The sequence below is a fragment of the Haliotis rubra genome, unplaced genomic scaffold (genome assembly GCF_003918875.1).
Source record: "Haliotis rubra isolate DU_JTF1 unplaced genomic scaffold, ASM391887v1 Scf275, whole genome shotgun sequence".
Taxonomy (NCBI): Eukaryota; Metazoa; Mollusca; class Gastropoda; order Lepetellida; family Haliotidae; genus Haliotis; species Haliotis rubra.
The window spans coordinates 1,142,653-1,168,729 of record NW_025766836.1 but is presented as its reverse complement, the minus strand read 5'-3'; the positions used below and the strand labels follow the sequence as shown (position 1 = coordinate 1,168,729).

Below are 26,077 nucleotides of genomic sequence, written 5' to 3'. Positions count from 1 at the left end.
CATGAGCATTGGTAATTTTTAAAAATGTGTACTACAGTAGATATGTGGTTTCCTAAACAAAGGTGGTATCATTAACCTGCAAGTAATATGTTGAAGGGTCTTTATCTAGTTATCAAGGTCTTACAAAGGTGGTATCATTAACCTGCAAGTAATATGTTGAAGGGTCTTTATCTAGTTATCAAGGTCTTGCAATTGTGGTATCATTAACCTGCAAGTAATATGTTGAAGGGTCTTTATCTAGTTATCAAGGTCTTACAAAGGTGGTATCATTAACCTGCAAGTAATATGTTGAAGGGTCTTTATCTAGTTATCAAGGTCTTACAAAGGTGGTATCATTAACCTGCAAGTAATATGTTGAAGGGTCTTTATCTAGTTATCAAGGTCTTACAAAGGTGGTATCATTAACCTGCAAGTAATATGTTGAAGGGTCTTCATCTAGTAGTCATGGTCTCACAGTAACGGAAAGGTTAGAAATGACCTAAAGGATATTTGTTTCTGTGAACACCTTTCTCCATTTTAAAATTTTCTTTTTCAGTACCCAACTGACAAGTGAGCTAGGGTTTCCAAATGAGAAGGTTCTTGAGGAAGTGAACAAAGACCTATGAACAATGGTGATATAGAGAAGGCTGATTGATCCATTTTTAAATATGGAGAACCAAATACAAATGACCATTAGTACCCTTAAGGCAGAGCCGGCAGACATAAAATGTGAGGATGTGTTGACGAGCGATGGTGTTGACACATCTGTTCAGCACATGAGGGAAGAAAAACCGTATCTGTGCAGCACATGTGGTGCGGTATTTACTTCGTCAACTGACCTGCAGGAACACACGAACAACCACTGTGATGTACATGCATTTCAGTGTGGTCAGTGTGATGAGGAGTTTACATTGTTCAGTGCCCTTCAAGATCACATGAGGGGTCACAGTGTTGCCGGGTCTTCGCATGGTGAAATGACTTCTTTGTCTGATGACCATCAAGCTCACGCAAACATCCAGCGTGAGATACATGCATTTCAGTGTGGACAGTGTGGTCAAGAATATAGTTTGTTCAGTGACCTTCAAGATCACATGAGGGGTCACAGTGTTGCCAAGTCTTTGCAGGGCAAAGAGCTTGATAAAGAATTTACTTCAAGTGTTCAGGAGAAATACAATGGAGGTCAAAGTTGTGCCAAGACTTCTTCATCTGATGACCATCAAGCTCACGAAAACATCACACGTGAGATACATGCATTTCAGTGTGGACAGTGTGGTCAGGAATATAGCTTGTTCAGTGACCTTCAAGATCACATGAGGGGTCACAGTGTTGCCAAGTCTTTTAAGGGCAAAGAGCTTGATAAAGAATTTACTTCAAGTGTTCAGGAGAAATACAATGGAGGTCAAAGTTGTGCCAAGACTTCTTCATCTGATGACCATCAAGCTCACGCAAACATCCAGCGTGAGATACATGCATTTCAGTGTGGTCAGTGTGGTCAAGAATATAGCTTGTTTAGTCACCTTCAAGATCACATGAGGGGTCACGGTGTTGCCAAGTCTTTGCAGGGCAAAGAGCGTGAAAAAGAATTTACTTCAAGTGTTCAGGAGAAATACAATGGAGGTCAAAGTTGTGACAAGAGATTACAAAGTGGAAAGGGTGATCAAGAAATTACCTCGAGCAGTGAACTGAAAGAACTCAGTGGTGCCAAGCCATTACAGTGCGAAGATAGTAATGAAGAATTTACTTTAGCAAGTGTTCTGCAGAAACACAAGAAAAGTCACAGAAGTGCCGTTCCATTACAGTGTGAAGAGTGTGATGACAAATTTACTTCATCAAATGACCTTCAGAGACACAAGAAGAGTCACAGTGGTGCCAAGCCATTACAGTGCGAAGACTGTGATGAAGAATTTACTTCAGCAAGAGTTCTGCAGAAACACAAGAAGAGTCACAGTGGGGCCAAGCCAGTGCAGCATGATAAAGAATTAATTTCATCAAGAATTCTGAGGAAACGCAAGAGTCAAAGTGTTTCCAAGCCATTACAGTGTGATCAATGTAAACAGGAGTTCACCTCATCAAGTGACATGAAGAAACACAAAAAGAGTCACGTTAATGCTAAGCTGATAAAGTGTCATAAAAAAAATCCTTCATCAAGTGATCTGAAAAAGCACCAGAGTCACAGTGGTGCCAAACCGTTACAGTGCAAAGAGTGTGCTGAAGAATTTACTTCAGCAAGTGTACTGCAGAGACATATGAAGAGTCACAGAAGTGCGGTTGAATTTCAGTGTGAAGAGTGTGATGAAGAATGTACTTCTGCAAGTGATCTGAAAAAACACCAGAAGAGTCACAGAAGTGTGGTTCCATTACAATGCAAAGAGTGTGATGAAGAATTTACTTCTGCAAGTGTACTGCAGAGACATATGAAGAGTCACAGAAGTGCGGTTCCATTACAATGCAAAGAGTGTGATGAAGAATTTACTTCAGCAAGTGTACTGCAGAGACATATGAAGAGTCACAGAAGTACCGTTGAATTTCAGTGTGAAGAGTGTGATGAAGAATTTACTTTATCAAGTGATCTGAAGGAACACCAGAAGAGTCATAGTAGTGGCAAGCCATTACAGAGCGATGAGTGTGATGAAGAATGTACTTCAGCAAGTGATCTGAAGGAACACCAGAAGAGTCATAGTAGTGGCAAGCCATTACAGAGCGATGAGTGTGATGAAGAATGTACTTCAGCAAGTGATCTGAAGGAACACCAGAAGAGTCATAGTAGTGGCAAGCCATTACAGAGCGATGAGTGTGATGAAGAATGTACTTCATCAAGTGATCTGAAGGAACACCAGAAGAGTCATAGTAGTGGCAAGCCATTAAAGTGCAAAAAGTGTGATGAAGAATTTACTTTATCAAGTGATCTGAAGGAACACCAGAAGAGTCACAGAAGTGCCAAGCCATTACAGTGCAAAAAGTGTGATGAAGAATTTACTTCATTAAGTGACCTAAAGGAACACAAGAAAAGTCACAGAGGTGCCAAGTGCAAAAAGTGTGATAAATCATTCACTTCTTCAAGTGATCTAAGGAGACACATGAGGGGCCACAGTGGACTCAAGCCTTATAAATGTGATCAGTGTGGGAAATCCTTCAGTCATTCAAGTAACCTCAATGCACATCAGAGGACTCACAATGGAATCAAACCCTTCCTGTGCAGCGTGTGTGGGAAAACCTTCACGGAATCAGGAACTCTTAGCACTCACATGAGGTGTCACAGTGGTGAGAGGCCTTTTGCTTGTAAGGAGTGCGGAAAAGCATTTACACGTTCAAATCACCTCAAGAGACACATGAGATGTCACACTGGGGAGAAACCATATAAGTGTCGTATTTGTGGAAAAAAATTTGCACAATCAGAATCTTTACGAGTACACTTGAGGACTCACAGTGGAGAACGTCCTCATAACTGTGATCAGTGTAAGAAAGAATTTGTAACTTCATGTCAGCTTGAAAGACACATGATAAGTTGTCATAACCAATTTGTGAAAAACAGTCATCGTTGTAGCAATTGTGCGAAAGTATTTAAGCAATTATCTGACCTCGAAAGACACGAGAGGTGTCATAGTGGCAGCAAACCTTATGAATGTGATGAATGTGGGAGAACGTTTGCACAGTTGGGAACGTTGGTGAGACATGAACGGTGCCACAAGGAAGTCCGGCCCTATCCATGTACTAAGTGTGACAAAGCATACTTACAGTCATGCAGCTTGAGGGACCACATGATGGCGGCACATAGCAAGGCCAAGCCTACCAGGTGTAGTAAGTGTGAGAAATCTTTCTCACGAAAGGCTGACTTAGAGAGACACATGAAGCTTCACAGTGAAAACAAGCCTTATCAGTGTAGTGAATGTGACAAAGCATTTATACAAGCAAGTTGCCTGAAAAGACACATGAGGCACCACACTGGGGAGAAGCCTTTTAGGTGCGGCAAGTGTGGGAAGTCGTTCACCCAGTCAGGTTCTTTACAGACGCACAGGAAGAATAGCTGTAAATTGAAAGTCAGAGTAGCCGGTGTACGAAAGGTTGAAATTATGACAAGCGATTCATCACAGACAAGCGATTCATCACAGACAAGCGAATCATCCTGAAATGATATTTGAATCATGGAAAGAATAAATGTGAATTCAAAGTCAGAGAAGTTGGTGTATGAAAGGTTGAAATTATGGCAAGCGATTCATCACAGACAAGTGAATCATCCTGAAATTATATACTGAGAGAAACAAATAAAGGAACTGGAAAATTCAAGTGTTCCTTTAATATTTTCCAGTTTTCATCACCAGCTTTGAATAGCGCTGTGGGTGGAAATCTGAGAATAATTAAAGGAACACTATGTGTTCCTTACTTCAATATGCCTGTGTCCGTGTGTTTACGTAGACTTTACTTCAATATGCCTGTGTCCGTGTGTTTACGTAGACTTTACTTCAATATGCCTGTGTCTGTGTGTTTACGTAGACTTTACTTCAATATGCCTGTGTCCGTGTGTTTACGTAGACTTTACTTCAATATGCCTGTGTCCGTGTGTTTACGTAGACTTTACTTCAATATGCCTGTGTCCGTGTGTTTACGTAGACTTTACTTCAATATGTCTGTGTCAAAGCGTGTGTTTACGTAGACTTTACTTCAATATGCCTGTGTCCGTGTGTTTACGTAGACTTTACTTCAATATGCCTGTGTCAACGTGGTTACGTAGACTTTACTTCAGTATGTCTGTGTCAGTGTGTTTATGTAGACTTTACTTCAGTATGTCTGTTTCAATGTGGTTACGTAGACTTTACTTCAGTGTGCCTGTGTCAACGTGGTTACGTAGACTTTACTTCAGTGTGCCTATGTCAACATGGTTATGTAGACTTTACTTCAGTATGTCTGTGTTCGTGTGTTTACGTAGACTTTACTTCACTTTGTCCATGTCAGTGAGGTTACAAAGCTTTTACATGAGTGCGTCCGTGACAGTGTGTTTACATAGCCTTTACTTCAGTATGTCTATGTAAATGTTTACGTAGCCTTTACTTCAGTATGTCTATGTAAATGATTACGTAGCCTTTACTTCAGTATGTCTATGTTCATGTTTACGTAGCCTTTACTTCAGTATGTCTATGTAAATGATTACATAGCCTTTACTTCAGTATGTCTATGTAAATGTTTACGTAGCCTTTACTTCAGTATGTCTATGTAAATGATTACATAGCCTTTACTTCAGTATGTCTATGTAAATGTTTACGTTAGGCCTTTACTTCCTTTACTTTTCAGTATGTCTATGTAAATGATTACATAGCCTTTACTTCAGTATGTCTATGTAAATGATTACATAGCCTTTACTTCAGTATGTCTATGTAAATGTTTACGTAGCCTTTACTTCAGTATGTCTATGCAAATGTTTACGTAGCCTTTACTTCAGTATGTCTATGTAAATGATTACGTAGCCTTTACTTCAGTATGTCTATGTAAATGATTACGTAGCCTTTACTTCAGTATGTCTATGTAAATGATTACGTAGCCTTTACTTCGTATGTCTGTGTCAATGTTTGTATGTAGCCTTTACTTCAGTATGTCTATGTAAATGATTACGTAGCCTTTACTTCGTATGTCTGTGTCAATGTTTGTATGTAGCCTTTACTTCAGTATGTCTATGTAAATGATTACGTAGCCTTTACTTCGTATGTCTGTGTCAATGTTTGTATGTAGCCTTTACTTCAGTATGTCTATGTAAATGTTTACGTAGCCTTTACTTGAGTATGTCTATGTAAATGATTACGTAGCCTTTACTTCAGTATGTCTCTGTAAATGTTTACGTAGCCTTTACTTCAGTATGTCTGTGTCAGTGAGGTTACATAGCTTTTTGTCTAGTATGCCTGTGTCGTTACATAGCCTTTAGGTTAGTATGTCCATAGCCTGGCCTTCACTTGAGTACATGTAGTATGTCTGTATTTTTAGGTAAGAGTTCCGCCCATAACCCTGCTTGAAATGTTTTCTATTCATTATGATTATTTCGAGAGTTTAGGGTTAGGTTTATGTTTAGGGTTGGGGTTGATTAAAATAACGGGGATTGTGGGCCAAAATCTTTCCTTTCTTATAATATGATTTTAGAAAGAATTTAGTTTAGTACTCTGGTGTCGGTTTGTTTTCTGTAGTGTAGGTTTAGGTCAGTTGGTTTAGAAAGCCTGTAGTTGGACTTCTGCTGGCAGATCAGGCATTGTTTCTATCATGCCAGCAGACCTTGGGTAATGTCTGGCCAACCAGTGTATTCAGTTACTTATAGGCAGATATGATATATCTGTAATATTGACCACAATTTCATCTCAATATCCAATGTATACTGAGGCGAAAAAATAAGGGATCACATGAAAGCACAAGTGGTCCTTTATTTGTTTCCAGGTTTCTTCACAAGTTGTGCGATACAACGCTTGTGAAGAAACCTGGAACAAAATAAAGAAACACTTGTGCTTTAATGTGATCCCTTATTTTTTTTCCTTTAGTATATGATGACTAACATCTTTTAGCTCACAGCTGTAATTTTTCTATGAAATTGCCAGACTGAGGAAGCTGCCCCTTGGAACATGTGTTTCCCTTGTTAAAATGTCATACCGGGTATATTGTTCAAATCATTATGAGGTGAGGTGAGGTGAAATTGGGTTTAACGTCGTGCTAGAGAATATTTCGCTCATATGACGACGTGCATGCGTGTGTATGTGTATGTGCAGCTGCTTGTACTAGCCCAGACTTAAGCTGGCTTTATAGTGCTAGCCCACTGAGATACCATGCCGCAGTGAAGCATGAATACCCCACTCAGACACATTATACTGACTCCGAGCCGACCAGTCCTTGTTGTACCCATTAATGCCGAGCGCCAGGCAGGGACCAACAAGTACCATATTTTAACGTCTTTTGGTATGACACGGCCGGGGATCGAACCCCCGCGACCTTCCGCTCTCCGGGCGGACGCTGTAACCACTACACCACGGAGGCGGTTCAAATCATTATGATTTTACTGGGTTTTTTTGGTAACAAATGGGAACATTGTATGGCCTTTAACATTATGAACGATTAATATCCTTATGAGAATGTTCGCAGTTGAAACGCTGTGGAAAAAACATCTGTTTATTACAACAATGCCCTACAACAGGGCCCTAATATGTTTATTCTTGCAGGTTTAGAATGGTTATGGAATTTTCAAGACCATTTGATTCTGGCGTCCAAAGTTTAAACATTTCTATGGGAGGAGTAGCAAGATGTATTGGTATCATTAGAATTCTTGGAAACTTGGAATCTCTAGGAGTGTTCCAAGGTAACCATTGTATTTTGACTAGGTCAAAGGTCAAGGTTGCAGCAATCAATTTGTGGCTATTCTCGCTTCAAGTTTAATTTATTATCTGGTATCATTCGTCACTGCTAAATACAGCACCATGTATTGTATCAAAAACCTCACTGATGCTACATTCTTAAAAAAGAAGTTTCGGGTTGGCAAATGTTTTGACACATACGATTTTGGGCTCTTCCATGGTCAGTTGCCATACCCACCTTCTTTGGATGGAGACTTATTGATGAAAGTTTCTATCACCTTCTTGAAAGACTGCCCCACAAGAAATGAGTCACTTGTCCCATTTGTACTGTGCTGATTCTTAGTGCACAAGAGGTAGCCTATTGGTTAAAGCGTTCACTCGTCACAACAAAGACCCATGTTTGATTCCCCACATGGGTACATTGTGTGGAGCCTATTTTTGGTGTTTCCCACTGGAATATTGATAAAAGTGACATAAATCTAAATACACTCTTTTACTCTCTCACTCAGTGCACAATTTCAAGAAAGTGCCAGTGCCTGTGACATGGTGTGAAGTGAATTAGTGAATGTAATTTAGGGTCAATCTGTTAAAACATCAAACCATGGCTCCAAAGTAAAACATGGAATGCCTTAGTAGATAGTCATAGATAAAAAATGTTGTTCATATGAACTAGAAGTATGTTTTAGTTTCAATTTTTCAGGTTTAAAATTTGGATTTCTTTTCCGTCAATGTTCATTTTTACTGATGTTATTTCTCTTATCATAGTAAGGGACCTTTCATAATTTATGGCTGGGGGGTGGGTGGGTGTGTGTGTGTGGAGGGGGTGATGATAATTTTAAGGGCGGATCACCCATTTTGTTCTGGGGAGGTAGGGCGGTCATCAATTTTGTACTCAAAAATATTTGAAAATTATGCGTGAAAAATATCTGAAGGGGAGGGGGGTCATTGATTTTGTACATGACAAGTAGAGGGGTCACTTACTTTGTACATAGATTTTAGTGGGGGGCAGTCACATTGTACATGCTTCTCCATAAAAATCATCATCACCCCCCCAAGCCATAAATTATGAACGGTCCCTAAATCCATTATTTGGATGGTATGTCAGGATATCATATCGCAAGGTCATGAACAGACTGTCATCACCATACTTTTAAAAGACAATGTTGTTAATGATACAAGTTATAATGGTATGCTGTATGTAGCACTTAACTGCTTATGAAAGTATCAAGCATGTTTGTGTTGGAACATGACCTTGACCTTTGAATTTAATTTTTCAGAAACCTCACTGACTCTACCCTCTGAAAAAATAAATTTCCGGATGGGCATTGACAGACATAAACATTTTGGGGGGTCTCCAACAAAATCTTGCTAAAGCTCCAATAGATTGATCTGTTTATTTGTGCAAGCTAGCTGCAGATGACCGCTGGCCTATTATCTAATTGTTTCATATTTGTTTATACTTCTGTCCTATAATGTAACAGCAATGATTACAGCAACTTGTGTTTTACATATTTGGCAAGTGCCATGGTGATTACAAGATTGACAAATGAATGGAATGCTTATCAAAGTCATACAAAATTCAAATTTGTTGTCAGGAATATAGCAGGAGAGAACAAACATGGTTCAGACTTTGATGATTATATTCATATGGACATTATATGCCCTTTATTCACTGCTTTGTTTTCTGTGAAGAAGTGAGGAAATTGGCATCATGATAATATTTGGCATTGTATGGAGTTGGTTGGAGGAACTTGTAAAGTTTCCTCTCAGTTTATCAAAGGGCTCGTACTTGAACGACCGCTTTAATACAATATTGAATGTTGTAGAAGTTTTGAATATGATGTAAGTAAAGGTCTCATCTTATAATTCCTATACTGTGTTGTTGTCTTTCCAAACTTGGGGTAGCCTAGTGGTTAAAGCATCCACTTGTCACGCCGAAGACCCTGGTTCGATTCCCCACATGGGTACAATGTGTGGAGCCCATTTCTGGTGTCCCCTGCCATGATATTGCTGGAATATTGCTAGAAGCAGTGTAAAACCATACTCACTCACTCCAACCTTTTGCCCATCCATACTTATTCATATAATTTAAGACTTGCGAAAGCATCTCACATTATGACATGGGTGGCCCCAGTCATCAGGCTCTGCAAGTTGCTGTGCAGAATTTCTACAAATTTTTACCAATCCTGTACCACTTTGATATCATTGCTTTAAATCCTGTATTTTTGCTGCAATTACACAAAGCTTAAGTCTACTTCACTGTCAACTACATTCAACTACTTGCTAAGTCCCACCAATAGGCATCCAGCTCTTCAGCTCACAGTGGCAGTAAAAACCACACTTCTTTCATGTGTGTGCTGGAGTCACCATCAGCTAAGTCAAGTCTGAAAAAGATCACTAGATAATGAAAATTCAGGTATTGGTTGATATTGTTTAACTTATTCAACACATGAGAACCCTGATCCAACTTGCTGAGAATGTTGAAGCACTCTCCAGGTTGAGAAGGTCCAAGATATCTACTTCATGACAACCCATGACAAACGCTTAGTCTCTGAATATATATAATTTTGATAGTAACAAATACACTATTAAAATTGAAAAGGAGCCCCGGTCAGATGGGAAATTCAGAACCTGAGGGAATCTAGACTTGCTTCATTTAGGGCTTTAGCATTGCAGGGAGGGCTAGACAGCAGGGGAAAATAATGTGGTTCAGGGACTGTGAGACAGACTAAACTCTGGGCAGAAGATAGAAATGGAATCACTGTATTCTTGTCTAATAACCAAATACACTGAGGTGGCATTATAGGAACAACACTGTCTGAAACAGGCTGAGAAGGATCCCCAGGCCCAGATGCTATGTAGGGACAGAACTTCCTTCTCTGTGGACATCATAAGCAGCTCCCATAAACCTCATTTCACAAGGTATTAGTCTTACTGCCTCCACTATCCTTTACCCATACTCGGACAAAGGAGCCAAATATTCCACCCTGAAGGAACCAGTCTATTAGCTGCGGATTTAGTCATTGGGAATCTACTACAAAAGAGTGAATGAGTTTAGTTTTACGCAGCACTCAGTAATATTCCAGCTATATGGCGGCAGCATGACGACAAGCATGGGTTACTGAAGATCAGTTCACCTGATCTTCACGGGTATACTACAAAAGAAGGTCATAAGGAACTTTAAGTGACAGATGTCAGCAAAAGATTTTACCTTGCTGTGTCCAGTTTTCTCAAGAACTCAGTATCAACACTCAAGCTCTAGATGGAATCAGTACAGAAGTTGCGTTTTAGCCCCGGGAGACTGCATTATCAGTTTTAGTCCTGCAGTATGCAGATCTTTGTTTTTTACATCAACGGAAGAAGGTGTGAATTTCAAGTCTTCCATTTGGGACCTATAGTATCTTCACAGAGTCACTACTCCTTATATTAACTTTGCCCATCCTCAACTAATCCATCTGCAAAACTACTACAGCCAGGTGTGCGAGTTGCAGGTATGAAATTGAAATTTCACTACAGACGCCTGTTGATTGCCTGGCTGTTCTACCAGCAAGTGATCCCCCATCCTACAAAATAGCGGTAAGCGACAACAAAATAATCATCGTTTGTTAAACAAATTTTGTATTCGTGTGTCCAAAGTTAAGATACAAATCATCAGAGTTGGTCTGTCGATTTCACGTGACTGTGCAAAATTTGATTTTGTTGCAATTATTAGATTTTGTGTTAGTGAGCAATTCATCGGTCTCAAATGAAATCAATCGGACTATAATTTAAACGTGGCATTTGATATTGCAACGTCACCTTTCAGAATACATTATATCATCTCGGTTGGATTTAGGTTACAATAATATGGTGATAGCCGCAACCTTTCATGACCTTTACTCTTAATGTAAGTGTCTACTTTGTATACGGGGTCTTGTTTGTGGGTTTGGATGATTTCGTACAGCTGAGGCTTCGTCACTTTCAACTGATACGGGATGTTGAAGCCAAGCAATCATATCGCCCTTACGATTGTTAGACGTCAGAGTTTTGCTGTTCGGATCCAGCAGGCTGTGGCATGGCGCATTGTCCATGACTATAAGGGACTTATTTAGCAAAGCTGGAACTAACTTATTTTGAACCCACTCGAAGAAAACGCCTCCATTCATCTCTGTATGGTAGTCCCTATTGTCTTTGGCCGTGGCTCTGAACACCAGATCACAACCAGGCAGGAAGCCCTGGCTGGTGCATCCAGCATGGAGAATAATCAATCTTTCCCTCTTCCCCAGCGGCAGTTTCCTCCGTGATCCCTTATTTCCATCGGGTACCCATTGACTGCTGGCGATATGAGACGCATTTACCCAAGTGTCGTCAAGATACACCAGCTCATACCCCGCATCACGGTTTTGTCTGGATAGTCCTGAGAAAATGATTTCTGAAACGAACGATATCTGATCGTTCTCACAATACTCTCCTGTTCTCTCCTGCTATTTTTGGTACCTATACCCGAAAGAATGTAAGAGTCGCCATAGTATGTATTTCGTTACTGACAAATTGTCTTGGTTTTCAAGGTGTTTAGTTTAGTGATTGCCTGTCTGGCCTGGTTCTAATTATTAACCTTTGATGCCATTGACATCTCCCACACACACACACACACACATGTGTTGTGTCGACAACAGTGTCTCTCTTCTGTATTATATGTTTCAGTGCCCGTGTAAAAACTCACAATGCCTTGGAAGCACTTTTCATATACCTATCGATGGCATAAAATGGCCTCCGGTTTCCGCCTCAGCGCGAAAAAACTCATACACTTTAATTTTAATTATCAACTTTTTTGCTTGTACAGTGAACTTCATTTCGTCATCAGCACACAACAGTTATCACGAAATGCATGTGCATCAGATGCACCTGTCCATTCCTGTTGCTGCTGTGTGCCCGTCTGTGCCAACTGCCAACAATCATGTTTATAATGATGATAGTTTGTCAAACAACTTTTTCTGTGATGCATGACAATTTCTAATAGATGTAAAGGTGTTTGGGTATAGGTTATTCATGAACATCTTGCCTCGTAATATTTATTAACTACCTTTCTAAACTGATATATTTAGCAATACTTGGGGGACACCTTCTATAGTCAAACAGACGGTAATCTTTAACAAGCATGGAGGAAAGTATTATTTAACCTGTAATGCAAATTGTCCGATTAAAAACTAGATAGGTGATACAAATTGAGCATAAAACACATTTAAGGCTTAAATACGAAGCTCCATTCACTTCCTTTAAGTTGTAGGTATTATTTCCACAACAAACTGAAATATTGATCAAATGGTTCCCATTACCTTGAAAACAAATTCAAAGTCACGATGATTAAATCAGGGTCTAAAAACACCCCTAAGACATCTCAGCACCAGATCCATAGAGAAGTGAAAGAGCTTTAGGATGGACGGGCAGACGGAGCCTACTATACTAATTTGTCCACTTCGCACACTTTCAAAAAAGCAGGGGTGAAGTCACTGTAACAAACAGCCTTCTTAAATTCTTTAATCCTTGTGCAAATATAGAAAAAGAGTGTAAACTTCAAGACAGTTTCATATATGCATTAACAGCTTTCAATGACACGCATTATGTATATACACCATACATAGTTATTAAAAGTTGGTTTATAGAGAATCTTACCCAAGTGTCTACTGATATCAATTATATCAACAGGAGTTGATAAAGTTACAAATATCCGAGGCTTGCCGAGGCTATTTTTACCTTTATCAACGAGTCTTGATATAATTGATATCAGTAGACACGAGGGTGAGATTCTATTTATCATCAAAAATCATTCTTCATTACTTTTCAATGAAAAATGTACATCTCTCAACACTGTACTACCATTAGACTTGCAGTGCAGTGGTGTCATAGCATTGTGACGTCATCAAGTTGATGACGTCATAGCATTGTCAAGGCATTGTACAAAATCTACTGTCAAAACGATATCTCCTTGGGGGTAACATATGATCTCACACAAGCGATATCTCCTGTGGAACATTGTTTTGGATGATAAAATTCAAATTACACAAGGAAATATTGAACCCACAATGCAAGTTTATGTCTCCCAAATTAACTGAAGATAACTCTATGTCGAACCGGCACACAATCATACAGATGGAAATTAGAGGAAAACAATTTACAGTATTGAAGACTGATGTCTTTGTTCTACTTTCTGGCGACGGTGCTTACACAGATATCCGAATGTTAACAATACGTCACCATTCTGAGGGGACTGAGCATTAGATCGCTTCATCTAACGTTCTGAGTGATGGGATAACTTAGTGGTTAAGCATTCGCCCGTCACGCTGAGGACCCGGGTTCGATTTCCCACATGTATGTTCATTGTCGTCATATTGCTAGAATATTGCTAAAAGCGGCGTAAAACCATACCCACTCTTCTAACGTTCTCACAGACCTCTGCCATATAGTTGGAATATTACTGAGTGTGGCGTAAAACTAAACTCACTCACTCTACAGTAATGTTCTCATGAATAACCGCCTTCGTGGTGTAGTGGTTAGAGCGTCCGCCCGGAGAGCGGAAGGTCGCGGGTTCGATCCCCGACCGCGTCATACCAAAAAGACGTTAAAATATGGTACTTGTTGGTCCCTGCCTGGTGCTCGGCATTAATGGGTACAACAAGGACTGGTCGGCTCGGAGTCAGTATAATGTGTCTGGGTGGGATATTCATGCTTTTCTGAGGCATGGTATCTCAGTGGGCTAGCACTATAAAACCAGCTTCAGTCTGGGCTAGTACAAGCAGCCGCACATACACATACACACGCATGCACGTCGTCACATGAGCGAAATATTCTCAAGCACGACGTAAACCCCAATTCCACCTCCACCTCCACCTCAGGAATAGATACCTACACACGCCTGTGGCCAAGGGTTAGGACCAAGCAACAATTACGCAATAAAACGGATATAATACCATGTTGGTTTCATTCATATTTTTCCCACTTAAAGACAAAAGTTTGTAAATGGTCATTTTGGGGGGTTTGAACTTGCATTTAAAGCAACCGCCGACTGCAAAAACTATGGACATTGAGGATGATAGAGTGGTGTCCCTTTGAACTCGTCATTACTCGCACAAATCCGGAACACCAGACGACACAATACGAGGTTGTCAACATGTCTGTTTTCGACGCAATGTTTGGAAATGAACTGATTACTGGGTAAGAGTTCCTCCCGTTCCCCAATCCCAAATAATATGTATAAATATTATAGAATAATAAACAAAACTTAACACAACAATTACTAAAGAACTCACAAAATGATTAAAAGTCCAAAATTTAAGTTAGGGCTAGGTTTAGGGTTAGGTTTAGAGTTTGGTTTAGAATTGGGGGAACGGAAGGAACTCTTTCCCAAATATTGGACACTTGGACACATCAGTCTTTTACACAAGCTTGCCATTGTTTCACAGCTGCGAGGGCATCCTCGATAATCTCCAGGGTATACCGTTGTGATAAATCTCCAGCTAGTACCCTGGATGCATCTATGGCTCATGTGACAGCTGTGATTGGATGAAATGATAAGAATGTTTTTATTCCACCTCCCAATTTTAAGTATTTGCTGGATTTCCATCACCATGACTTATGCATTCTCACAGTATCCAATCAGTTATGGTAGTTTAAAGGCCAGAGTGTACCCAACATGGAATGGCTGTTGATAGCCTTGCCATTGTCAAAACATTTGGTGTTGTGTAAAGATCGAGCAGTCACAGCTTTACATGATTTCCTGTGTTTATTTCACCATGGAAACATGTTAGCATTAATGTAGAGGCAAATTTAAAAGGTACTGGGAGTAAAGATAGGGCTGTTTGGAGTGGAATAGATTGTTTTAGTGTCCAGAATATGAGCGTTGCCCCGTTTTTGTGGTCGAACAGTGGAAAAGACCCTCCACGGTGAGTCTTACCATCAAGTAGTGGTTCCCTGGCTTCTAAATTTGTTGGAACTGATGAATTTGACAACAAATTAGGTTAAAATCACCACTGCCACAACAATGTGAGTGTCTAAGTTCATCTCCTGAGGGTCAATTTGAAGTCAAATGATAAGAATATCATGAAATTTGTTCACTGCTGACAGCAGAACATGTCACAAACCCTTGTTTTAAATGCAAACAGTGTAGCATATGATCAATTCTTTCTGCCTGTCCCCTTTTGAATATGCACATGCGACCTAATTTTCTTTTCCTTTTTTAAAAATACCCCTTTATATAGGACTTTCAAAATGAATTTCTGTCTTTATTAACAACTGTCTCATTGCTGTTATAGATTTTATGATTTGACATTTAATGTAATCTCAACACTATTTTCAGCTTAGATGCCTGTTGGTGAATGGGGAGGTGTATCTTCACAAATACAGCAGAAAAAAAGCCTTCACATCCAATGTGGTATTTCGACATGCGGCGAGAAGTCTGTTGTTTAGTGTCTAATCAAGCATACTCCCTTTGCTTCGATATGCTTCACCGCCTTGTAGAAGTTGCAGTACTTGGACATGTAGGTACATATAGTACATTTAAGTGTCCCAGTCCAGTTAAGGCACCAAAATGTCTCACTACCAAATTCCATCACTCGGTCATCCTCATACATTAGAAATTTCTGACAGTGTCCCCTTAATGCCTCAGTGTGTAGTATTTCAGCTTCCCAGACATGAAATAAGGGCTGTACATCAATCCCAGAAGCTGCTTAGATGTAAATAATAACAACTGACCCTTGTGGAATGTAATATTATGGGTCTGAATTCACATTTTATAGTAACCCATAAATTACTGCAGAGAAGCTCTGTTTTTAGCTGATATTGTCAAATACTGTTAATTGTAATTAAAAATATTCAGTTTAGGGCAGGGTAACCAATAAATTTCCAAAGTTATGTGGATTTTTTCACTTTGTTCCCTCTAAACTGGCTTATACATGAAATTGGCAAGTGTAACAGCCTCAAAACAATACACAGTCAATAGTTTTGAATTTCTGGAAGTATTTCAAAGTCTTAGCTTGATGAATCAATGATCAAATGTAAGATCAAAAAGATTTCATCTCAGCCTTGATGGACTAACAGGCTGACAGGGTACTGTGGTCAGTGTTTCAGACTGCTAGGCATAATCCAACCCCTCACTTATTACATTCTGGCAAAGTTCATCATCCAGTACAATCAGGATGTTAAAGCTGCTTAATGTTAAACCTGTCCAATTTCTGGCCTGAATTCAATGAGTTCAAAATATAGTTTGGATTGATATGATCAAGGCAGTCCCAGTCATGATGCATTGCCCCCTTTTTTGTGAAATAAGAGGGTATAGTGCAGAGAGCTTTGGTGAAATAGACATGATATAACTCTTACAGCTCTGTCAGTGCAGCAAATCCATATATTCTTGTGCCATATAGATATGTTGGACAGGAAAAAGTATTGAAGCTTCATGCCTGAGAAGTTGAGATTATCAGATTTGCCTAGCAAATGATATACTACACTAAATGAGAATGGCTTGCTCACTGAGCCGAGATCGTGTAAACAAATGAAGAGGATGACAGCTGTGATTGATGAGTGAAAGTGACAATAAAATCAATTTTAAGTATTCAGTGCTGTGATTTCCATCACCATGTTGAACCCTACACACCACTATTGTACATTATCCATTTCATGGAAAGACAATCTATGGGAAAACATTTGGTGTTGTGTAACCTGTAGGGTATAGTGGAGATTTAGCATGTCGAGGATGCACAACACATGACAATACTGGACTTCAACCACTATTGTACATATCCATTTCATTTGATGAAAGTCAAGCGTTTGATGAAAGTGAAGGTTCCAAAGCATGCAAGTTGTTCATATTGGGATGATTCCCTCCGGATGTTTTTGTGTCTAAGAGTAAATGGCGACTAACAGGATCAGGTGGTCCGGCTTGCTGACTTAGTTGGCACATGTCATCGCATTGATCAATGTTCATGCTGTTGATCACTTGATTGTCTGATCCAGATTTGATTATTTACAGACCGCCGCCATAGCTGGAATATTGCTGAGTGTGGCGTTAAACAATTATCATCTAATCAATCTGAAACATTACTTTAGAGATTTTCTATTTGATTTGTTACTGTTCTTCACTTGACGTGTATTCCCATAATGTCTTGCCTAACAGCACCAGCATGTAGTCTCTGGGAGACAATGGATCAGTCTTCAATCCTCTCCTTCAGATGCATGGTGTTGGGGCCTTTGTCCTTGACAAAGCCAATAGTGCACTATTTGTATTGACAAGTATTCTACAGTGGCATTGTATAAACCTGGGCCTCATTCAACAAAACGATCGTAGTGCTAAGACGATCGTAACACCCATACTTTAACATAGACGTACGACAGTCATAGCGCTGCGATCGCCTCCTGGGGCTCCTTTCACGAAGCAACCTTTCCTAAGGTGAGCCTTAACTCCCATTCTTTAACATTGCACTAAGGTTACCTTAGTGACTTACGATCACCTTAGTGCTTTGTGAAAGGAGGCCCAGGAACGTGGCCCAGCCTCACTGCTTTATACTTTGTGAGAGCATAAGCATTGGTTCATCAAGAAGTCCATTTCCTGCAGATCATCCATTATGGAAGTTTCTTGTCCAATGTCCCATGTGCTGGTGTCTTTGACTTCTGATGTCGATGATGTAGATCAGGCATTTCAATGTACAAATGTTGTGTTCTGTAATTTGAGATTGTAATATGTAATAGGAACAGAAAAAAAACTTGAAAATAGTGGTGCATGTCTACATGTGCACAAAATGTTCTGACCTGAATAACAATTAACATAGTTTTCTTGTGGGGGTGTCACTGTAGGCTAAGAAATTAAATCATTTTCACTTTCCAAAGTAATTATCTGTTACAGAGTTGCCGTCTGCCTAATAGCAGCAAGGGTCATACTGCATGTTCTCCCAGTTCTACTTAATACCTTGGTATAGGGAACTTTTTTAGTCTACTGTTATAATTTTGGTAGGTTTTCAGGTGAACCTGTATGGCACTGGCTGATATGGTGTGACTGGTGAAGGCATATAAATGTATCGGTGGGTTCAGTTGAGTTACGTCAAGATCAGCATGATCACGGAATAGAAATCAGAAATCAATTTTCCTTTTCAGATTTGTGTCAGTGTGACCACTGTAGCCTGTTCCTATGAAGAAGCCTGCAGATGGTTGTTGAAAGAAGGTACTTTGGTACTTGTTATCGTGCACATGCCTGACTAGATCATGGAACAGGAAGAATTACAGATTAGTGACCTTGACCCCAAACCTGACCTTGATACTGAATGTGAAACAACGAGTGATGTTGACAAGCCTGATGAGGATGAAGGAAGAGGGAAGCCATATCAGTGTGGTGAATGTGGGAGAGTTTTTAAACATTCAAGTAGCCTGCAGGCACACATGAGATCTCACAGTGGTGTCAAGCCATACGAATGTGGGGAGTGTGGGAAAGCATTTACAATATCAAGCGACCTGCAGAGGCACATGAGAAGTCACACCGGAGTTCGGCCATATCAGTGTAATGAGTGCGGGAAGGCATTCGCAACATCAAGTCAACTAACTACACACACAAGATCTCACAGTGGCATCAGACCTTATGAATGTACAGAGTGTGGAAGAGCATTTACACGATCAGGCCATTTGCAGAGGCACAGGAGCTGTCACAGTGATGTAAAGCCTTACGAATGTAACCAGTGTGAGAAAACATTTGCACGAACGTGTGACCTGCAGAGACACATGAAGTGTCACAGTGACCTCAAACCGTATGCTTGCAAGGAGTGTGGTAAAGCATTTGCCCGATCAGGTTACCTGTTGATACACATGAAATATCATAGCGGAGTCAAGCCATATCAGTGTGGTCAGTGTGGTAAAACCTTTACAGAAACAGGCAACCTCAGACTACACATGAAATATCACAGTGGAGTCAAGCCGCATCAGTGTAGTGAGTGTGGGAAAGCGTTTACGCGATCTGTTGAGCTGCAAAGACATATGAAGAGTCACTGTAATATTCCGACTTACAACTGTAGTGAGTGTGAGATGGTATTCACACGATCGGCTGAACTGCAGAAACACATGACTTCGCACAGAGGTGTCAGGCCATACGAGTGTAGTGAGTGTGGGAAAGCATTCGCCCATTCAAGTACCCTGCAAAGCCACATGATCTGTCACAGTGAAGTTCAGCCTTATAAATGTAGCAGTATAGTTAGTCAAACACTTTTGAACCTTCTAGGCAATCGGGCATGTAAAAAATAATGCCAAAACTGAGGTGAGTGAGTTTATATTTACGCCACCGTTAGCAATATTCCAGCAATATCACGGCGGGGACACCAGAAATGGGCTTCACACATTATACCCACATGGGGAATCGAACCTTGGGCTTCGGCCCATCAATTAAAGGTCCGAAATCTTGGTGCCAATCTTTCCAGATTTGCAGGAATTTTGTGAGTGAGTGAGTTTAGTTTTACGCCACTGTTAGCAATATTCCAGCAATATCACGGCAGGGGACACCAGAAATGGGCTTCACACATTGTAACATGTGGGGACTCAAATCTGGGTTGTTGGCGTGACAAGCAAGCTCTTCAACCACTTGGCTACCCACCGTCAGCCATTGAGGTAATACCAGTTTATTTCTTAGGCTGTAGCTACCTCAGAACTTTCTTAGAGAAAGAAATACAAGATATGAATTGAAACATATTGTATTGCAAACTTAACTTGCAATATGATATTTATCAGAGTACTGAATTTATACATTTACGGAAACCATGATCCCTGACAAAAGGTGTTGCTATTATCTGGTTTTTACATGACTTTGGATTTAGGTTAATTTAAATGGCATATATTGTAAATGTGGAAAGTTTTGCTAGCAGGAAATTGCTGTGAACTTGCGATGATTTCATGACATTTTTTCCAACTGAATTAGTATCATGGAAAATAACACAAAGTAACTTTGGTCCTTAAAAATCTCATCACCAGTTCATTGCAAATGTTCTCAATGCAGTTAAGGCTACTGATAATAATTTCTAGGTGCCAATCTTTCCAGATTTGCAGGAATTTTGTGAGTGAGTGAGTTTAGATTTACGCCACTGTTAGCAATATTCCAGCAATATCAGGCAACCTCAGGCTTGGTCGTTTAGTCACTGCGATCAATCTTCAATTATTTCAATTAATCGGATCACCACTACTGTAGAATGCGGCGTAGAACTAAACTCACTCACTCTGATGTTTTACAGTGAATGTAGCCTCAGATGTGGCAAGTAAGTAACCGGTAGATTTGTATTTGAAGCATGGTATTAAATCCTTTTCTCCATGTTGTATGACCTATATGCGTTAGCAAGGTTTTCTGTCAAGTTTTCTGTCATACATACTCAGCAATTTATTCCTTGAAATGAGATTTCCACTGTCATTTAATATGCCTTTAAGTATGTGGCACAATTTTGTTTGCCAAATTATTTGTAAAAAAATTGTAGCATTTGTACAAGATGCTGACATGGCCACAGTAAGGGTATAGTTAATATATTCATTGATATTTTTGATGGACAGAAATCATGATTATGAGTCTTACCATGTTAGCCATGTGAACGATGTTGCAAATCTCTTCCCATCACCTTGTCAACAAGTGACAGACCATATACATGATAAGTTGAAAGAACTCTAATCATGCAGACCCGTAAATATCCGGGTTTGAATTGGTCTTCAGCAACCCATGTTTGTCGCAAGAGGCAACTAGTGGGTTTGGGCAATCAGGCTCGCTAACATGGATGACACATGTCACCGTATCCCAATTGTATAGATCGATGCTCATGCTGTTGACCACTAGATTGTCTTTTTCAGGCTTGATTATTTACAGACTGTTGTCATATAGCTGGAATATTGCTGAATGTGGCGTTAAACTAGGAAGCTAAAGGTGATATGGTTATTGCAATGTGGGTGATATTATTTGACAATGGAAGAAGTTCACAAAATACAAACATCATGTTTTCCTACCATTTCCTGTTGTAATGATAATTCTTGTATGATTCCATTGGATTGGTCCAAAGAGAGCCTTAAGATGTTCACCTTAATTACATTATCAGTCTGAAAATATACATTACAATCCAGTGTTGTTACAGAATACAGTGTTTCATAAATTATTATGGGATCAGTAAGTCAAATTTCCAGAGAAAGCCTTAAGGGACCCATGAAGATCCGGGGTAGAATAGGTCTTCAGCAACCAAATGCTTGCCACAAAAGGAGACTATGCTTGTTGTAAGAGGCGACTAACGGGATCAGGTGGTCAAGCTCGCTGACTTGGTTGACACATGTCATTGGTTCCCAATTGCGCAGATCGATGCTCATGCTGTTGATCACTGGATTGTCTGGCCAGACTGAATTGTTTACAGACCACCGCCATATAGCTGGAATATTGCTGAGTGCGGCGTAAAACTAAACTCACTCTTGAGAAAGGCTGCAAATAAATGTAGTCCTGGTCATCCTTGCAATATTTACCAGGTTTGGCTCCTCATGTGGCAGTTGCTGGATTTAATGTAGCATCTCAAAACATAACACGACGAACAATTCACAACATCAGTGTGATGTGTTTGTTCATATGCAAAATCCCAAAAGATTACATACTATCATTCATAGACTTTCTCGTTAGGGTTGCAACAAAAAACACTATGAGGCAAATACGATGTTTTCCGAATATATAGTAACGAACACGAAAACGTGCCATGTTATTGCTTAAGTTGAAACATTTAAATGATATTTTCTGTAAAGCTAAATAAGGCAATACATTGTAAACAATGATGCTTATAGCCTAACAAATGTGCAGTAAAGGGCCTTCCATTTTGTGTATCTTACTTAGATTGGGGTGGTGGAGTAGCCTAGTGGTTAAAGCGTTCGCTTGTCATGCTGAAGACCCGGGTTTCGATTCCTCACATGGGTACAATGTGTGAAGCCCATTTATGGCGTCCACCTGCCATGAAAGCAGCGTAAAACCATACTTACTCAGACACTCGCTCACTTTTACTTAGATAAAAAACAAACTAGTTCCAAGTAAAAACACTCCCTTAAAAATATTCATATGTATTAGATTGTAGTGACCATGAATAATGAATTGAATTCATGAAGAGATTCAGTTTGTTTCAACAAATATGCCAGTGAATTGTAACAGAACTACTCGTCATACAATATATAATATGGAAAACACATATAATATCTCAACATGCAGGGAACATATTTTCCAGAAGAGATTCTGATTGCGTTACTGGCCTCGACCATTGTTCTACAATATACACCATATGTTGTTCTGGGCCTACTTGCACAAAGCGATCTTAGAGCTGCAATGATTGTAACTCCCATTCTCCAACATGGGCTTAAGATAGTCGTAGCGCTAAGATCGTTTTGTGCAAGTAGGCCATGTATTAAACCTTTGTTCCTGTACACCTGTCATTGTATACTATATGGTACATACAGCTTTATTAATATTGTAACTCGATGAGCATGATAATAAAACAAAGAAATGCAGATATGTTTGTTGTTTTCATGATTGTCCATTTTACTAACCAAGCTTTGATTTCAGATTTGAGAGATTACATAATTTCCAGATATATTTTAGATCATCAAATTAGATGAATCAATATCTGAGTTTTTGGTTTGTTGCTTAATGCCACTTTCTGCAGTATTCCAGCTATACGGCAGCAGTTTGTAAATAATTTAGTCTGGACCAGACAATCCAGTGATGAACAGCAGGAGCAATGGTCTAAACAGTAACAATGATATGTGTCAACCAAGTCGGCGAGTATGACCACCCGATCCTGTTAGTCACCTCTCATAACAAGCCCTGATTGGACTGAAAACCAGTTAAAAGTGGCATTGAGCCTGACTGGAGTTTATTCATAAAGGCAAACATAGCTGAAAATTGACTTATTTTGTAGTGCTGATAACGATGGTCATATGTTAACAAGTGCGGCCATTTTCAAGATTCTGGCATACAATCCTCAAGAAATCACGTAAGTATCACTAACTGAGTGAAATGTCTGGTGTAACCTCCACTAACTACAATAACATCCCTGGCAGTCCTCCTCATTAACTGTATCAGATGTTGAATTTAACATTGATGCATTGGGTTCATTCTTGATGGAAGGCTTGTTCCAATAGATCAAGATTTTATACTGGAGGACTTATGTTGTATTCTGCAACCTATAATGTTTATGTAACTGCTCCAAGATATTCTGTCAGCTTTGATGACAACATACCCTTTGATAGGTCATCTGGCTCTGTACCTGGCCTATTTTAGGTGATTTCAGACTGTTCTGTTGGACAAACGATGATGTGGAATCCACTGTTTTAACACACTACTTGACATGAATTGATGAAACCGATGAAATCTTGTGTTGATAATGAAATCAATGTATGGTTAACAATCATAGGTGTTGTGATACTTTTTTTCCAAGTGTATAGCCACTGTTGTCAAATGGATACAACGTTTGCCTGTAAAGCAGCAGGTCAGTGGTTCAGTTTCCAGCCACATAGTGAGTGAGTTTAGTTTTACGTCGCTTTTAGCAATATGACTGCGTGGGACACCAGAAATGCACTTCACACATTGTACCCATGTGAGGAATCGAACTTGAGTCTTCGGTGTGACGAACCCCAACAGAAGGTAATTACCAGTAAGAGAGCACTTGTTACCATGAATGGGCTTGCAGGGCTCGATTTAGTGCTTTGTTACTTGCACTGATGCTAGCCAATATTACAAAGTGCAACGTAGTTATTATTCTAACTTGCACCAGGTACAGGTCAGTTTTTGAGTGGGTAAACTAAATAACTCAATAGCATGTTTCTTTCATTACATTTCTTTCATTTCTCCATAAAATCAGTGCAACTGGAATTTGGCTGGTGCAACTAGGTGTTTATCTTAGGTTGCACCTGGTGCAAGTAGGTTAACATCTCTTAAATCGAGCCCTGGCTTGGGATTATGCATACAGAACAAGGGCAGGCAACACTAGTGGGCGATAATGGACGAAAAAACAAACCCAATAAATATTGCAACAAATTTATTCCAAATGAACAAGTTGTCACACAGTGAGTCATGATGAAGCATGAGATACACAACAATCTGTTACTCAACACATTTCTTCTAAGACAACCCTTTCATTTGACGATCACAGATTTCTTCCGAAAAAATCTCTCTTTGGAGGCATAATAGATTACTCTTATTCAGTTTCTACCTCCAATTACAGATATTTCCAGATGAAAATGCTAAAAATGGGCACAAAAGTAACAGGTGCATAAAAAACTGGGTTTACCATGTTAAATAGAGGAAAACAGAAAAAATAATAAATCCAAATTGGTACATTCGATTCCACAAGAATTAATGGCAATTTGTAATCCATTGCACAGACAGTTTAAGAGCATTCTATCTTCTGCTTGCTTATGTTATTCTTCCTTATTTTGTCATTTTAAAAAAGTTCTGATTTTTGTGTATCTAAACATCAGTGAACAGGAATATGACTTTACTTATATCCTATACGAAGACCAAAATATCAACAACAAACACATTTTGATGAATTCGGAAAACAGATCTCATTTCTCACAAAGTACAAATTAATTTTTTCATCCTTAAACTATTACTATTACTTACTTGCAAGATAAAAATGGCCAGTTTTTGCTTATAGATATATATTTATTTCTTGCTTACAACCTCGTAAATGTCATTTCTTGCAGAATTCATACAGCATTAAAACTTTGTAAGGTAACCAAATATCATGAAAAGAACTTACTCGCAATCATTTCAATAACTCCAGTCACAAAAAGATTCTTTGGCAAACATTTCTGCTTGCACTGCTAAAATATATCCTGAAATAATACAGGTACATGTTAAATAACCTTGACACCATATCCCTCCAAATGACAGTGTTCAGTTTTCAAACTTCCAATCATTTGCAGCCTAGTGTCAGTCTCACTCAAATCAGATCTTCTCTGTGATACAATACTTCTTTATGTCATGAGTGGTCTGCTCTCAACGGAAGATTTCTGGACTCTTCAGCTTCATGTCTTAACCAAATCAAAAGAAAGACAACCACACAACACTTACGCCTCTCAATAGTATAAACCTTTTGCTCAGGAACAGGAGGATGACTTATTCGAAGGAACATTCAGGAATAGGAAGATGACTTATTCGAAGGAACATATTAGCATGTCCTTCCTTATTTTGCACTTCAGTAGATTGTAATCCCTAAGTGTAATCCCTTTAGATCACTGAATATTTCCCCCTTACTCCTTGACCACTCAAGCTCCCAGTGAGAGAATGCAAAACTAGAATTATAAACGTTTAATATCCTATTGGACGAGCATATGGAGGTATATAGTGGTAGCCCAGAAGCGTCGTGCTATACACTAAAGAAGAAGTTGCCATCCATTTACTCTTCTTATACATTCACCAACTTCTAAATGCCTCTCAAGAAACTTAATATCCTGTTTTCTTGACTGCAGAGACAGTATTAGGAATGGACACGGTATGGATCTCAGTCATATCAGTTTAACATAACGTAATATTGCCCAAATGGATAAGGTGGAAGTGAGACACATTTGCATAAGACTTTCATAGGCTGCATGCAAGATTAATTTTCAGATTATTTGTGGGGGGCATACTGATCATGGTTCAGAAGCCCTGTATACTTCAAGTTAGTGAGTTAATATCCCAGCAGGATCAGACGGACTAGGCTCCACACATGGTACTATTCAGGGGAATGGAACCTGGGTCTTTGGCTTGATGAAAAATGGGGAAAATGAAATGGGGCTTA

General features: G+C 39.5%; 2 protein-coding genes and 1 long non-coding RNA gene across 4 annotated transcripts; all 3 read left to right on the top strand.

Annotated features, from left to right (window-relative positions):
- The first annotated feature begins 539 nt into the window (after positions 1–539).
- Positions 540–13,176, top strand: LOC124280866 (zinc finger protein 271-like). The gene is made up of 2 exons (XM_046716857.1): positions 540–4,351; positions 13,166–13,176. The coding sequence occupies exon 1, from the start codon at positions 648–650 to the stop codon at positions 4,104–4,106; it is 3,459 nt and encodes a 1,152-aa protein (XP_046572813.1). The 5' UTR covers positions 540–647; the 3' UTR covers positions 4,107–4,351; positions 13,166–13,176.
- Positions 13,177–13,749: 573 nt separating this feature from the next.
- On the top strand, positions 13,750–23,701 carry LOC124280868. Its single transcript, XR_006899789.1, has 2 exons — positions 13,750–13,786; positions 23,541–23,701. It is a non-coding gene; the product is annotated as an uncharacterized LOC124280868 (long non-coding RNA).
- LOC124280867 (zinc finger protein 239-like) lies at positions 14,392–21,370 on the top strand. Of its 2 annotated transcripts, none has more exons than XM_046716858.1 (2): positions 14,392–14,486; positions 18,414–21,370. In XM_046716858.1, the coding sequence occupies exon 2, from the start codon at positions 18,522–18,524 to the stop codon at positions 19,545–19,547; it is 1,026 nt and encodes a 341-aa protein (XP_046572814.1). In that variant the 5' UTR covers positions 14,392–14,486; positions 18,414–18,521; the 3' UTR covers positions 19,548–21,370. The 2 variants fall into 2 exon arrangements, with proteins under 2 accessions (XP_046572814.1, XP_046572815.1); XM_046716859.1 differs by having other exon boundaries at positions 14,396–14,433.
- Positions 23,702–26,077: the final 2,376 nt, after the last annotated feature.

What these genes read in the sequence shown, in the direction of transcription:
- LOC124280866 (XM_046716857.1), top strand. Translation starts at nt 648, where the DNA reads ATGGAGAACCAAATACAAATGACCATTAGTACCCTTAAGGCAGAGCCG.
- LOC124280867 (XM_046716858.1), top strand. Translation starts at nt 18,522, where the DNA reads ATGGAACAGGAAGAATTACAGATTAGTGACCTTGACCCCAAACCTGAC.